General features: G+C 37.1%; 1 protein-coding gene across 1 annotated transcript; it reads left to right on the forward strand.

Annotated features, from left to right (window-relative positions):
- Nucleotides 1-2169: 2169 nt before the first annotated feature.
- On the forward strand, nucleotides 2170-6461 carry LOC110308132 (cathepsin R-like). The gene is made up of 7 exons (XM_021180502.2): nucleotides 2170-2295; nucleotides 2591-2713; nucleotides 3196-3345; nucleotides 3792-4016; nucleotides 4471-4633; nucleotides 5247-5364; nucleotides 6196-6461. Exons 1-7 carry the CDS (start codon nucleotides 2170-2172, stop codon nucleotides 6206-6208), a joined length of 918 nt encoding a protein of 305 aa, XP_021036161.2. The 3' UTR covers nucleotides 6209-6461.
- The last annotated feature ends 5491 nt before the right edge of the window (nucleotides 6462-11952 follow it).

Here is an 11952-nt window from a genome sequence, read left to right on the forward strand (position 1 = left end):
GCTGATGCCACTACTTGACTTTTTTTTCAAATTCTGTAAAATAATCTTTTGTGACCATCATAAAATATTCTTTTCTATCTCTACTAGATTTACTAACTTCTCGATTAGTCTTTGCTTTTATGCACATTAGGAAGATTAGTATAAAGGGTCCATATATATCATGTATTTCATCCCTGACCTGAGGAAGCCAGAAAATGAAAACAAATCTATTAACAAATCAAATATTGTATCTTTTTGCTATATGATATGATACAAAAATTAGAAAAATGTGCTAGCTCTTATTTTAGATAATTTATCTCTTAATTGTTCCTCATCTCAATACTGGTGAAATATAATCCATCAGGATTTGTATTCGGAAAAACACTCAACCAAAGAACTAGCCAAATATTCCTACAGAGAAATCAGTAGGGCTTTGCATTCCAAAGTAGGAGGATGGACTGCATACAATTAATATTTAGTGTTCGGAGATATCTCAAAGAGTAAATTCTTTCAAATATCTCCTGGTACTGGTAGCAAAACAATGTTGTATCTCTGAGATCCCCAGGATATGTCCTGAAATCTCTAAATATTGAAACTTCCAGTTTCTGCCTGTGTTACCACAATGAAGAGTACTATGTAACTGGTGCCTCTATATGGCAGCACAATTTAATTTCCAAGAGAAAAGCAAAGAATTTCAAGAGATCCCTAACAGCAGGCCATTTGCTTTTGTTTTAGAGGTTAGCCTTAAACTTCACTTTCCTCTTTGAATCACTGTCTACTAAAGATTCTAATGAGGTCCAGCTGTGTTCCACCCTGAAAGAAGGAAACAGAATATCTGAGGATCTGTGGTTCTCACAGGATCCAACCATAGTAGTGGACTAAACACAAAATAGAATGTACTGACTAAGTCCAAACCAGGCATGGTAACCAAACCCCCGATTCTAAAGTGTAGGGTAAAATACAGTTCAGCTTTGCTAGGAAACACAATCAGCATGCAAAATACCATTATAACCTCTTACAAAGACTACAGTATAGGATGTCTAATGTTCTCAGACTAGGTTAACAAAATAATGTTTCAAAATTCACAGAGGAAGCTCTCACCCACTCCAGAGATACAGTCTGAGATTATATCTCAGAAAAAGCCTGAGGTAGGAGTGCCTGAAGGCTTAATCCAGTTACCAGCACAGCCAATCCAAAAGAGGCCAGAGTTGAGGGGTGGGTTCAACTATTTAGATATTTGGGATTTAAAGTCAGAGAGAGGTGTTGCTGGGATAGGTCCAGAGACATCAGCAACTTTTGAAGAGTTGGGTCTCTGGAGTGGATTGAGGCAGAGGCAGTCACCTCAGGTGAGATCATGCCCATACCAAGGCAGAATCTGAAGTGGCCATGGAGGGTAGACAGAAAGAAAAAAAGAGAGGGGGTGGAGAGAGGGAGGGAGAAAGGGAGGGAGAGAGGAAGGAAGGAAGGATGGATGGAAGGAAGGAAGGAAGGAAGGAAGGAAGGAAGGAAGGAAGGTATTAAAGGTGCTTGCCACCACTGTCTGGCTTATATGATTTTTCATAGGACACTATTCTAATGGAGGTAGTGGCCATGGAGTTTGTTTGCATAATCCCATGTATAGGACAGAAAGATTCCTGTGATTCTTCCCAAATCCTAATAGAAGACGTCATACATGTTTTTTTATTTAAGCAACAAGAGTTTAAGACAAGCTCAATACCTACTGTAGATAAGGAAGAGATAGGATGTGTGGCCTGAACTTTGTGATCTCTGTAAAATTAGAATCCAATATCATATAATAGAAGCTTGTCTAAATAGAGATCATGAGTTAGTGATATCCTAAGTTCATGGTTTGTTATTGTGGTTTTTGTTATTGTTTTTCTTTCTTTCTTTCTTTCTTTTATTTTATTTTAAGCTTCTGAATCTCGCTGAGTAGGTAGATCTTTCTGAATTAGTAACATACAGTATGCCATTGGCTCTTCAGTTTTCATTGAATCTCATAACCACCAGTGCATGATTTAGATCAAACATATCCTTAGCCTTTTCTATAGTCTTGTAAATGTATTTGGTGGTATAGTTCAAAGAATTTTATCAACAAATGGCTTCTTTTTGCAGAAAAGAGAGAAAAGTGCATTTTTTTAGTCTGTGTGTAGCTATTTCTTAAGTTTTCTCCCCTCTCCAGGTACTTGAGACATGGCTGCTGTTGTCTTCATAGCCTTCCTGTATTTGGGAGTGGCCTCAGGTGTTCCATTACTTCATTCAAGTTTGGATGCTGAATGGCAAGACTGGAAGATAAAATATAACAAATCATATAGCCTGGTTGGTAACATGAAAACTGTCCAGAAGGGCCTAAGAGTGAATTTTCATTGCTGTTGCAAGTGTTAAAGCACATGAGAAGTCACAGCTCCATGCCCCCCCCCCAAAACCCACTACCATTAAGAGCTTACCTAATCACAAATACTGGTAGAACAGGGTGGTCAGATTCCCCTTGGTAAATGCCTGGATATAGTGTTTTTGATCCTTCTCTCTGGACTCTGTTCACCTGCAGCAGCTAGTCCACAAGGGCAGATTAAGGAGTTTAACCAGAAAGAATACTCATTACACTCATTTCTAGAAAGAAGAGAAACTGAATAGAGTGGTTTGGGAAGAAAAATGGAAAATGAACAAACTGCAAAACAGGGAGAACAGCCTGGGTAAGAATGGCTTCACCATGAAAATGAGTGAATTTGGTAACCAGGTGAGTGTTGCATGGATTGCTTCACACTGTGCTCTCATTAGTAATTTATAAGGTGTTTTTTTTAATATATAACTGTCTTAGTTAGGGTTTCTATTCCTGCACAAACATCAGGACCAAGAAGCAAGTTGGGGAGGAAAGGGTTTATTCGGCTTACACTTCCATGCTGCTGTTCATCACCAAAGAAGTCAGGACTGGAACTCAAGCAGGTCAGGAAGCAGGAGCTGATGTAGAGGCCATGGAGGGGTGTTTTTTATTGGCTTGCTCAGCCTGCTCTCTTATAGATCCCAAGCCTACTAGCCCAGAGATGGCACCACCCACAAGGGGCCTTTCCCCCTTGATCACTAATTGAGAAAATGCCTTACAGCTGGATCTCATGGAGACATTTCCACAATTGAAGCTCCTTTCTCTGTGATAACTCCAGCTGTGTCAAGTTGACACAAAACTAGACAGTACAATAACTATTTATGTACTTCTCCTTGAAGACTGATGAAGAATTCAGGAAAATGATGATTAAAATTCCAGTTTGGACTCACAGAGAGGGGAAAAGTATCATGAAACATGAAGCTGGCAGTATTCTCCCCAAATTTGTGGATTGGCGGAAGAAAGGATATGTGACTCCTGTACGGAAACAGGTATGAAGGTATTACATTCCCATCATCTTAAACTGTGTTGAAAAGGTAAAAGAGTCAGTGTTTTGTGTGCACATTAAGTATGGAGTAATATGCTGTTCATTTTTAATAATATTTTTTCTTCTTAGAATGCTTCATATATTTTAAATGTATTTAATCCTAAAAATATACCACATATACTCCCTATTAGTGTCCACCTATCTTTCTGTGGAACTTGTGTCCTCTTTTATTGCCCTTAACAACTCACAAAACAAGTAGTCCCTTTCAAATGTTCATGTATATGGCCATGACTAGAGCATGAGCAAACTGCCAGTAGTAATGTCTTTTAGGAGTCTGATATCTCCAAGGGATCAATCAATTGACATTAAATAATTTTCATGCAGTAATAAGTTTTCTAGCTTGTTGCCAGGTTGTTATTTATCTATGACAACCCTTTCTTCCCTGTTCAGAGAGACTGGGATGCTTGTTGGGCATTTGCTGTGACTGGTGCCATAGAAGCACAGGCAATCTGGCAAACAGGCAAACTCACCCCTCTGAGTGTGCAGAACCTGGTGGACTGTTCTAAACCTCAAGGCAACAATGGTTGTCTTGGTGATGATACATACAATGCCTTCCAGTATGTTTTGCACAATGGTGGTCTGGAGTCTGAGGCAACATATCCATATGAAGGGAAAGTAAGTGGACATCCTATGCTGTTACTTTAACTCAGCTTGGAATGTAAGACAACTGTAGAGATAATCCACCATCTTCAGGGTACAATTTAGTAGAACTACTATGTATATCATTAAATCTGTCATTAGTTTTTCAATATCTGTATAGCTTTCTGATGAAATTATTTTGGTGCAGCTCTATTTTCTTCTATGAAGAATATGCAAACTACTATACATATAATATATATTTTTCAACCATTAAAATTTCTCAAAGATAGGAAGACAAATTCATTGTCATTGAAGATATGCAAACTAATTTTCAGTTCTAAATCTCTCAATAGCTTTTCAATTCCTGGGATTATTTATTGGCATTAGACTTTAAGTGTGTTCAGCTTCAAAGTACAGAGTGCTATGGTTCTGAGTCTTGTTCCCCAGAAGGTGAGTGAAAGTAACTGAGTCCCTTACTTGTCTTTTAAAGGATGGACCATGCAGGTATAATCCAAAGAATTCTAAGGCTGAAATAACAGGATTTTTGTCCCTCCCCAAAAGTGAGGATATCCTAATGGCTGCTGTAGCAACTATTGGGCCCATCACTGCTGGAATTGATGTTTCATATGAGTCTTTCAAGAATTATAAGGGAGGTACTCATTTTTACTTCTATATAAGGAAAAAAATAATGGCATCCCTATGTTACAACATATTTATTGATTGGTATTTATGTATAAATGTCATTTAAATATTTGAGCTTCCAGACTTTATTCTTCTTCACAATTTACCTGATATGACCCCACATGCAATTTCACTTGTTAAAATTTATAAAGCTTATTGCTTAGCTAAACTTAACTTCTTCATTTGATAGATATTTTAGGTATCCATAGAAACTGATTATCTGAAATCAAAGTATAACAGAGCCTCTTGAAGTAAATAATTTAAACTTCTGAGAGTTAAAATGGCATGATATTCTGACAACAAGAATAACAACCAACCCACAAAATTCCAAGGATTTTTATATCATAAGCACATAGACAAGTGTTTACCAACAAATAAACACTATTAGAATTTCTTCAGTTTTCTGTAAAACCCTATAGAGTTATGTTTTTGGTAACAATTCATACAGCTATTTATTTGAATTGTAGTTTGTCTCATTTTACAATTTTTGAAAATACCTCCTTTGAAAACTGTTAGTGACAGAACTAACTCACTGTCAGATAGCCTGTGCTACTTACACCAATCACCTTTCATTTTATTTCTCAGGTATTTACCATGAGCCAAATTGTAGCAGTGATACTGTGTCTCATGGAGTCCTCGTGGTTGGTTACAGATTTAAGGGAAATGAGACCGATGGTAATCACTACTGGCTGAACAAGAATAGGTATAAATTGCCAAAAGTGTATATTTGAAGTTCCAAGATCTGGAGAGATGGTTCAGTGGTTAAAAGCACTGCCTAACATTTCAGGGGAATTAGTGAAGGAATTTTCCTGTTGCAAGTCAGCAATTGGATACATAGCATAAAATTTAAAAAAAAAAAAAACCTTTGTTTCATTAAAGTTGAATAATAGTTGTTCTTATTTTCTTATGTACACGTGGGAAGTATGTGTACATGTGTACATGTTTGTATTTCTGTAGATACATGAGTGTGCAAGTATATCCTGTAGAGGTCTGATGTTAACCTCAATTATTTTCTCAATCATTATCCAATATCAAAATTATGGCACTGTTTCTCACTGATCTAGGAGATCACTGACTAATTTGGTTACCCAGCTTGGTCCATGTATGTCTTATCATCATGCCCTGAGAACTTGAGTTACATGTACAACAAAATGTCAGATTCAGTTTACATGGCTATTGAATTTATATCCAGTCCTTAATCTCTGAATTTTCCTATAGCTTTCACAACCTACTCACAATGGAAAATCATAATGTTCAAATTCTGCCATCTGTGTTTTGGGTGGCAATATTATGTCTGTGCCATTGTTTTTCTAAACTATGACAAAATTGTTAATTCTGAACCATGAATTGGTAGATAGTCAGTCTGCCCATTCTTTGTGGTTGTGTTGCAGTGTTATATGAGGTATCTCTTGGAACCCAGGAGTAGATCCTTTGCCTTTTCTTATCTATCTGTTAAGTTGATCCCTTGTCAATTATTAAAATAAATCCAACATTCAGTGATCTGTCTACTAAACAGAGAACATATTTTTTTCAGCTGGGGTAAGTGATGGGGCATTAGAGGCTACATGAAGCTCACCAAAGACAAGAACAACCACTGTGGAATTGCTTCATATGCTCACTACCCTACTATTTAAGCAGCCTGATGGCCACAAGGAAGGTTTTGGCACAAGACACCATTGATAGGGGAGGGCTATCTGCTTGTCAGCGACCAGCCTTTGCTTGGTATATTCAAGATTTGTGTCCCTGAAAAGCAACCTTGTAATGTGATTCTGGGACCCTTCAACTATTTTCACATTACGAACTCTGCTGCTCCAACTAATGTATGTTTATTATTCCTTAAAAAAAAAAAAAAAGATTTACCTATTGTGCAAATAAAATACTTTAAAAAATAAAATGCAAATATAATTCCTAAGTCTTTTCTCTTTTTTAAAAAATGTCTTTTTGTGGCCATACTTGCAATTCCTCAGGAACTCAAAAATGAATGGTATCCTGGTGTTCACAAGGTTGTGGGTAGATTCACTATGATAGATCATATTCCATTATTGATTTTAGTTTGCTTAAAGGGTTCTATTTATCCTTCACAAACCCAGCTCTGAAAGATTATTTGATAATTTATGGATTTAACAGGTTTAGCTGACATAACTTCATACAGTTTCAATTCTTGGCTCATTTGTGCAGTGTTTTGGCATCATGTGCTCCTCCAATGCATAATGCTGGGCTGTGACTCTCCATTTTCTATCACTTTGACCCTGTATGAGCTTCCATTAGAACCCTGATAAATGAAAGATAGTTGAAGCATGAGATAAATACTTTAAAATGTACTTTTTAAGTATTAAAGTGTTTGTTAAAGAAGAAGTGAAGAAATCAATAAAGACAGAAGCAGTCGATGGAAATTAGTAAAATAGTTGAATGTCAAATATTAGAAATAGAATCAAAAAACAAAAACAAAACTGAGGGAAGTTGAAAAATGAAAACTTTAGATATTCAAACACAATTCTCTGAAGCAAGATTCAACAACAGAATATAAGGGACTAAAGAAAGATTCTTAAGTAATTGAACAAAAAGCAAAATAAATAAATACCTTTATTAAAGAAAATGTTACATTTAAAACATTAGAAACACAAGCAACACATGGGATATGCAACACCACGCAAAGACCAAATCTTAGAAAAATAGGAAAAAGACAGGAGAAGAAACTCAAATCAAAGGTGCAGAAATAATGTCAACTAAATCAGGAGAAAATATCCTAACCTAAAGAAGGAATCCCTTATTAAGGTACAGGACACAAGTTTAAAGAACCAAACAGAGCAGCGCAAAGTAAGAATTCCTCTTAATAAGTAATAATCAAAACAATAAGCATACAGAACAAAGAAACACTATAAAAATATGCCAGGAGAAAAGACAAAGTAACATATACAAACAGGTCTATTAGAATAACATCTGATTTCTCCAGGGAGACTATAAAAGATCAAAAAGCCTGGGAAGATACTCTATCAACTCTAGGAGAGGACAGATGACAACCAAGACTACTAATACCCTGGAAAATTCCAGTCTTAATAGAGAGAGGAAAAAAGACATTTCATAATAATTCAAAATTTCAGCAGTATCTAAATAAAATCCTGTCCCACAGAAGGCTGTTTAAAAAAAACCTTCAACCTGAAGATTTCAGGACAAAAACACCAGAAGTGACCATCTAAATACTTTTATTTATTTATTTATTTTGGTTTTTTTCGAGACAGGGTTTCTCTGTGTAACCCTGGCTGTCCTTGAACTCACTCTGTACAGTCATGCTGGCCTCCCAAGTGCTGGGATTAAAGGCATGGACAACCATGCCCAGCCTGACCATCTAAATTCTTAAGGTTTATTCATCAAACACAAGGACAGAAAGTCCATATAAAGACTATCACAGATTAAGTCACATATTTATCACAACATACTGGTAGTGGGAGACTTCAATGTCACACTCTTAACAATAGGCAGCAATCCAGATAAAATGAAACAGAGAAAGGTTGGAAATAAGTGATGGCATAAACCAAATGGACCTAACAGATATTTTTGGACATTTCTCCTAAACACAGAAGAAAATGCATACTTCTATGCACATTATGGGGCGTTTTTCAAATTTGAACGCATTCTTAAGCACAAAACAAGTCTCAAAAGATTTTTTTAAAAAAGGAAATTTGACCTATTTGCATCCTATTAGACCACTATGGATTAAAGGAGGATATCAATAGGAGAGGCCCTTGATCCTGTGAAGGCTCTATACCCCAATATAGGCGAATGACAGGACCAGGAATGGGAGTGGATGAGTTGGGGAACAGGTTTAGAGGGGAGGGGATAGAGGATTTTTGGAGGGAAAACTAGAAAACAGGATAACATTTGAAATGTAAATAAAGAAAATATATAATAAAAATTAGTAAAAAAAAAAAAAGAAGAAGAAGAACATCAGAAAGCATTGAAACACATAGAAACAGAAAAAATTCAGTGAAAGCAGTGCTAAGAGGAAAATTCATAGCCCTGTGCACCTTCATAAAGAAATCAGAGAGATCCTACACTAGCAACTTAACAGCACACCTGAAAGCTCTAACAAAAAGCAGCAAAGGCATCCAAGAGGCATAGAGGGCAGCAAATAACCTATCTCAGGGCAGAAATCAACCAATTATAAAGAACAAGAATGAAACAAAGAATCACCAAACCAAAAGCTGGTTCTTTGAGAAAATCATCAAGATGGATTTAAAAAGTGGAAAAGAGTTTTGAACCCATTGGCAAAAGGTTCTGTAAGGCAAAGAACACTGTCAATAGGACAAACTGACCATCCACAGATTGGGAAAATATCTTTACCAACTCCATATCTGATAGTGTGCTAATATCCAAAATATATAAAGAACTCAAGTAGGGGCATAATGTCACTAGTTCAATGCTGTAGCTGAGGAGGCTTGAGTCGTTGGTGTGTTGTGCTCTGTGTGCTAATGCTGGGTGCTGTAAGGGAAGTTCAGGCAATTTCTGAACTCACAACATGGATGCATTGACCGATGATAATGCACATGTTCACTTCACTTGGGAAGAGTGGTTCTTGATGTATCCACCTCAGAAGAGACTTTACAAAGATGTGATGCTGGAGACCTACAGGAACTTCTCTACTATAGGCTACAATTGGGAAGAATATAATATTGAAGAACATTGGCAAAGTGATAGAAGACATGGAAGGTATGAAAGAAATCATGATGGAGAGAAGCTGTATGAATATATACAATGTGATAAAGCCTTAACATATCACATTCATCTTCAAAATCATGAAAGATCTCAAACACAAGAGAAACCCTCCGAAGGCTTTTTTTAAAAGAGAAAATATTTATTATTTTTTTTTACAATCCAAATTTTATTCCACCCCGAGTCACCCTCCAACTGTTGCACATCCATGCCTGCTCCCCACCCCCTGTCTCTATGTGGATTTCCCCACCTCCTCCACCACCTGACCTCTAAACTCCCTGGTACCTCCAGTCCCTTGAGGGTTAGGAGACATTTGCATGATACCTGAAAAGAAATGTAATCAGTAATATCACCCAGCCTCAAACTCAGTGAGATACAAGGATGGCCTGCCTGCAATATGCCAATTGGTGAAACAGTGTCAGGAATGTTAGGAAATATCAACCACAATTTATTGGATTTAAGGTCAACTCTCTGATGGAACATGTACCCCTGAGGCATGGTGGGGCATCTTTTCGGTATATTCCCAAGGTCTAATTTTATATGTTACTTGGCCTTTTTCCCTTGCAGCTTTTAATATTGTTTCTTTGCTATGTGAATTTAGTAGTTTAATAATTATATGAAGAGAAGATTTGCTTTTCTGATCCCATTTATTTGGTGTTCTATAGGCTTCTTATACCTTTATGTCCATCTCTTCTTTAGGTTGGAAAAGTTTTCTTCTATGATTTTGTTTAAGACATTTTCAGGTCCTTTGAGCTAGGATTCTTTGTCCTCTATTCTGATTATTCTTTGATTTGGTCTTTACATTGTGTCCTAAATTTCCAGGATGCTTTTGGTTAGGAATTTTTTATATTTTGAATTTTCTTTGACAGTTATGTCAATTTCTTCTACAGTATCTTCTATACCTAAGGTTCTTTCTCCTATTTCTTGTATTCTGTTGGTGATACTTACATCTGTAATTCCTGACCTCTTTCCTAGGTTTTCCATTTCCAGGTTTGCCTCCATTGGTGTTTGCTTTATTGTTTTTACTTCCACTTTTAGGTCTTGGATTGCTTTATTCAATTCATTCACCTGTTTTCCTGAGTTTTCATTTATTTCTTTCAGTGAGTTTTTGATATCCTCCTCAAAGACTCTATTATCTTCATGAGATAGAATTTTAGGACAGATTCCTGATTATCAGGTGTGTTGGTATATTCATTGCTTGTTATGGTAGGAGAACTGGTTTCTGATGACTCCCATGTATATTGGCTTCTATTACTTATGGTCTTGTGCCTGCCTTTTGTCATCTGGCATCCATGGTGATTGTTGGTCTGGGTGGCTGTCTGATATCTGCCTCATTTGTCCCTGGTTTGCTCAGGTCTCCTGGTATGCCTGTAGCTTTGGCTGTAGCAGACCACCAGTGGGGCCTTCCAACTGGGGGCTCTTCACAGGGGCAGAGAAGCTCCTGATCTGTTGCTCGGTTTGCAGTAGATATCCTGAGAGGCCCTTAAACTGTTAAGACTTCAGTGGAGAAGTTAAGCTATTGTCCAACTGCTCTGAGTGTAGTTCATCCTCACTTCTCTGAGTGTAGTGGATACTCAACTACTCTGAATGTAGCAGGTCATCAACTGCTCTGAGTGCAGCTAGTCCTCTAGGATGAGTCAGGATATGAAGTCTTCATGGGAACAGAGCAACTAAAAGTCTGCCTCAGCAGAAAGTATCAGGAGGAAGTAGCAGAAGGGACAGAAGAGGAATGGTATTTATGAGGGTGGGGGTTTTTCTCTGTGATGGATCCCAAGTCCACTTGTCTTCCAGTGGCAGCTCTGGGACGCCGCGGATAGTGGTGCTTCTTACCAACTCTTCTGAGTGCAGTGAGTCCTCTAGGATGGATCATGATATGGTGTCTTCATGGGAGCAGATCATCTAAGACTCTGCCCCAGAAGAAAGGACTTGGCTGAAGGTGCCTCTGAAGACTTTCAACATAGGGAAGTCCTTGAATGTCATAGTAGTCGCCAAATACATAAAAGAACAGATATTAGAAAGAAACTTTACAAATGTAATCAATGTGAGAGAACATATTCACAATACCAGTATCTTCAAATAATTGAAAGAACACATACTGGAAGGAAACATTATGAATGTAATCAATGTGGTAAAGCCTTTGCAAAAAAGCAGTCATCTTCAAATACATAAAGTAATACAAACTCGAGAGAAAATCTACAAATGTAATCAAGGTGATAAACCCTTTCCATGATAGAGTCATTTCCAAATACAGAAAAGAACACATACTCGAAAAAAAACCTTACAAATATAATCAATGTGATAAATCCCATTCAAAACACAATAGTCTCATAATATATACAATGGCACATACTGGAGAGAAAGCCTTTGAATGTAATCAAAGGGATAAAGCCTTTGCACATTACAGTACTTTCCAATACCATAAAAGGAATCATGCTGAAGAATCTCTATGGATGTAATCATTGTAATGAAGCCTTGGAAAATCACAATAGTCTCCAGAAACATAAAAGGAATTTTCTGGGAGAGAAATCCTATGAAGGTATTTGAAATGGTAAGGTCTTCACACATTTCTGTAGTCTTCATC

Source organism: Mus caroli, unplaced genomic scaffold (genome assembly GCF_978045245.1).
Source record: "Mus caroli unplaced genomic scaffold, Mus_caroli_1 scaffold_15, whole genome shotgun sequence".
In the NCBI taxonomy this organism is placed as follows: Eukaryota; Metazoa; Chordata; class Mammalia; order Rodentia; family Muridae; genus Mus; species Mus caroli.

Coding starts and splice junctions, on each gene's coding strand:
- LOC110308132 (XM_021180502.2), top strand. CDS start 2,170: ATGGCTGCTGTTGTCTTCATAGCCTTCCTGTATTTGGGAGTGGCCTCA. Junction 2,714..3,195: donor TGAGTGAATTTGGTAACCAG/GTGAGTGTTGCA, acceptor TTCTCCTTGAAG/ACTGATGAAGAATTCAGGAA. Junction 4,634..5,246: donor TTTCAAGAATTATAAGGGAG/GTACTCATTTTT, acceptor TTTATTTCTCAG/GTATTTACCATGAGCCAAAT.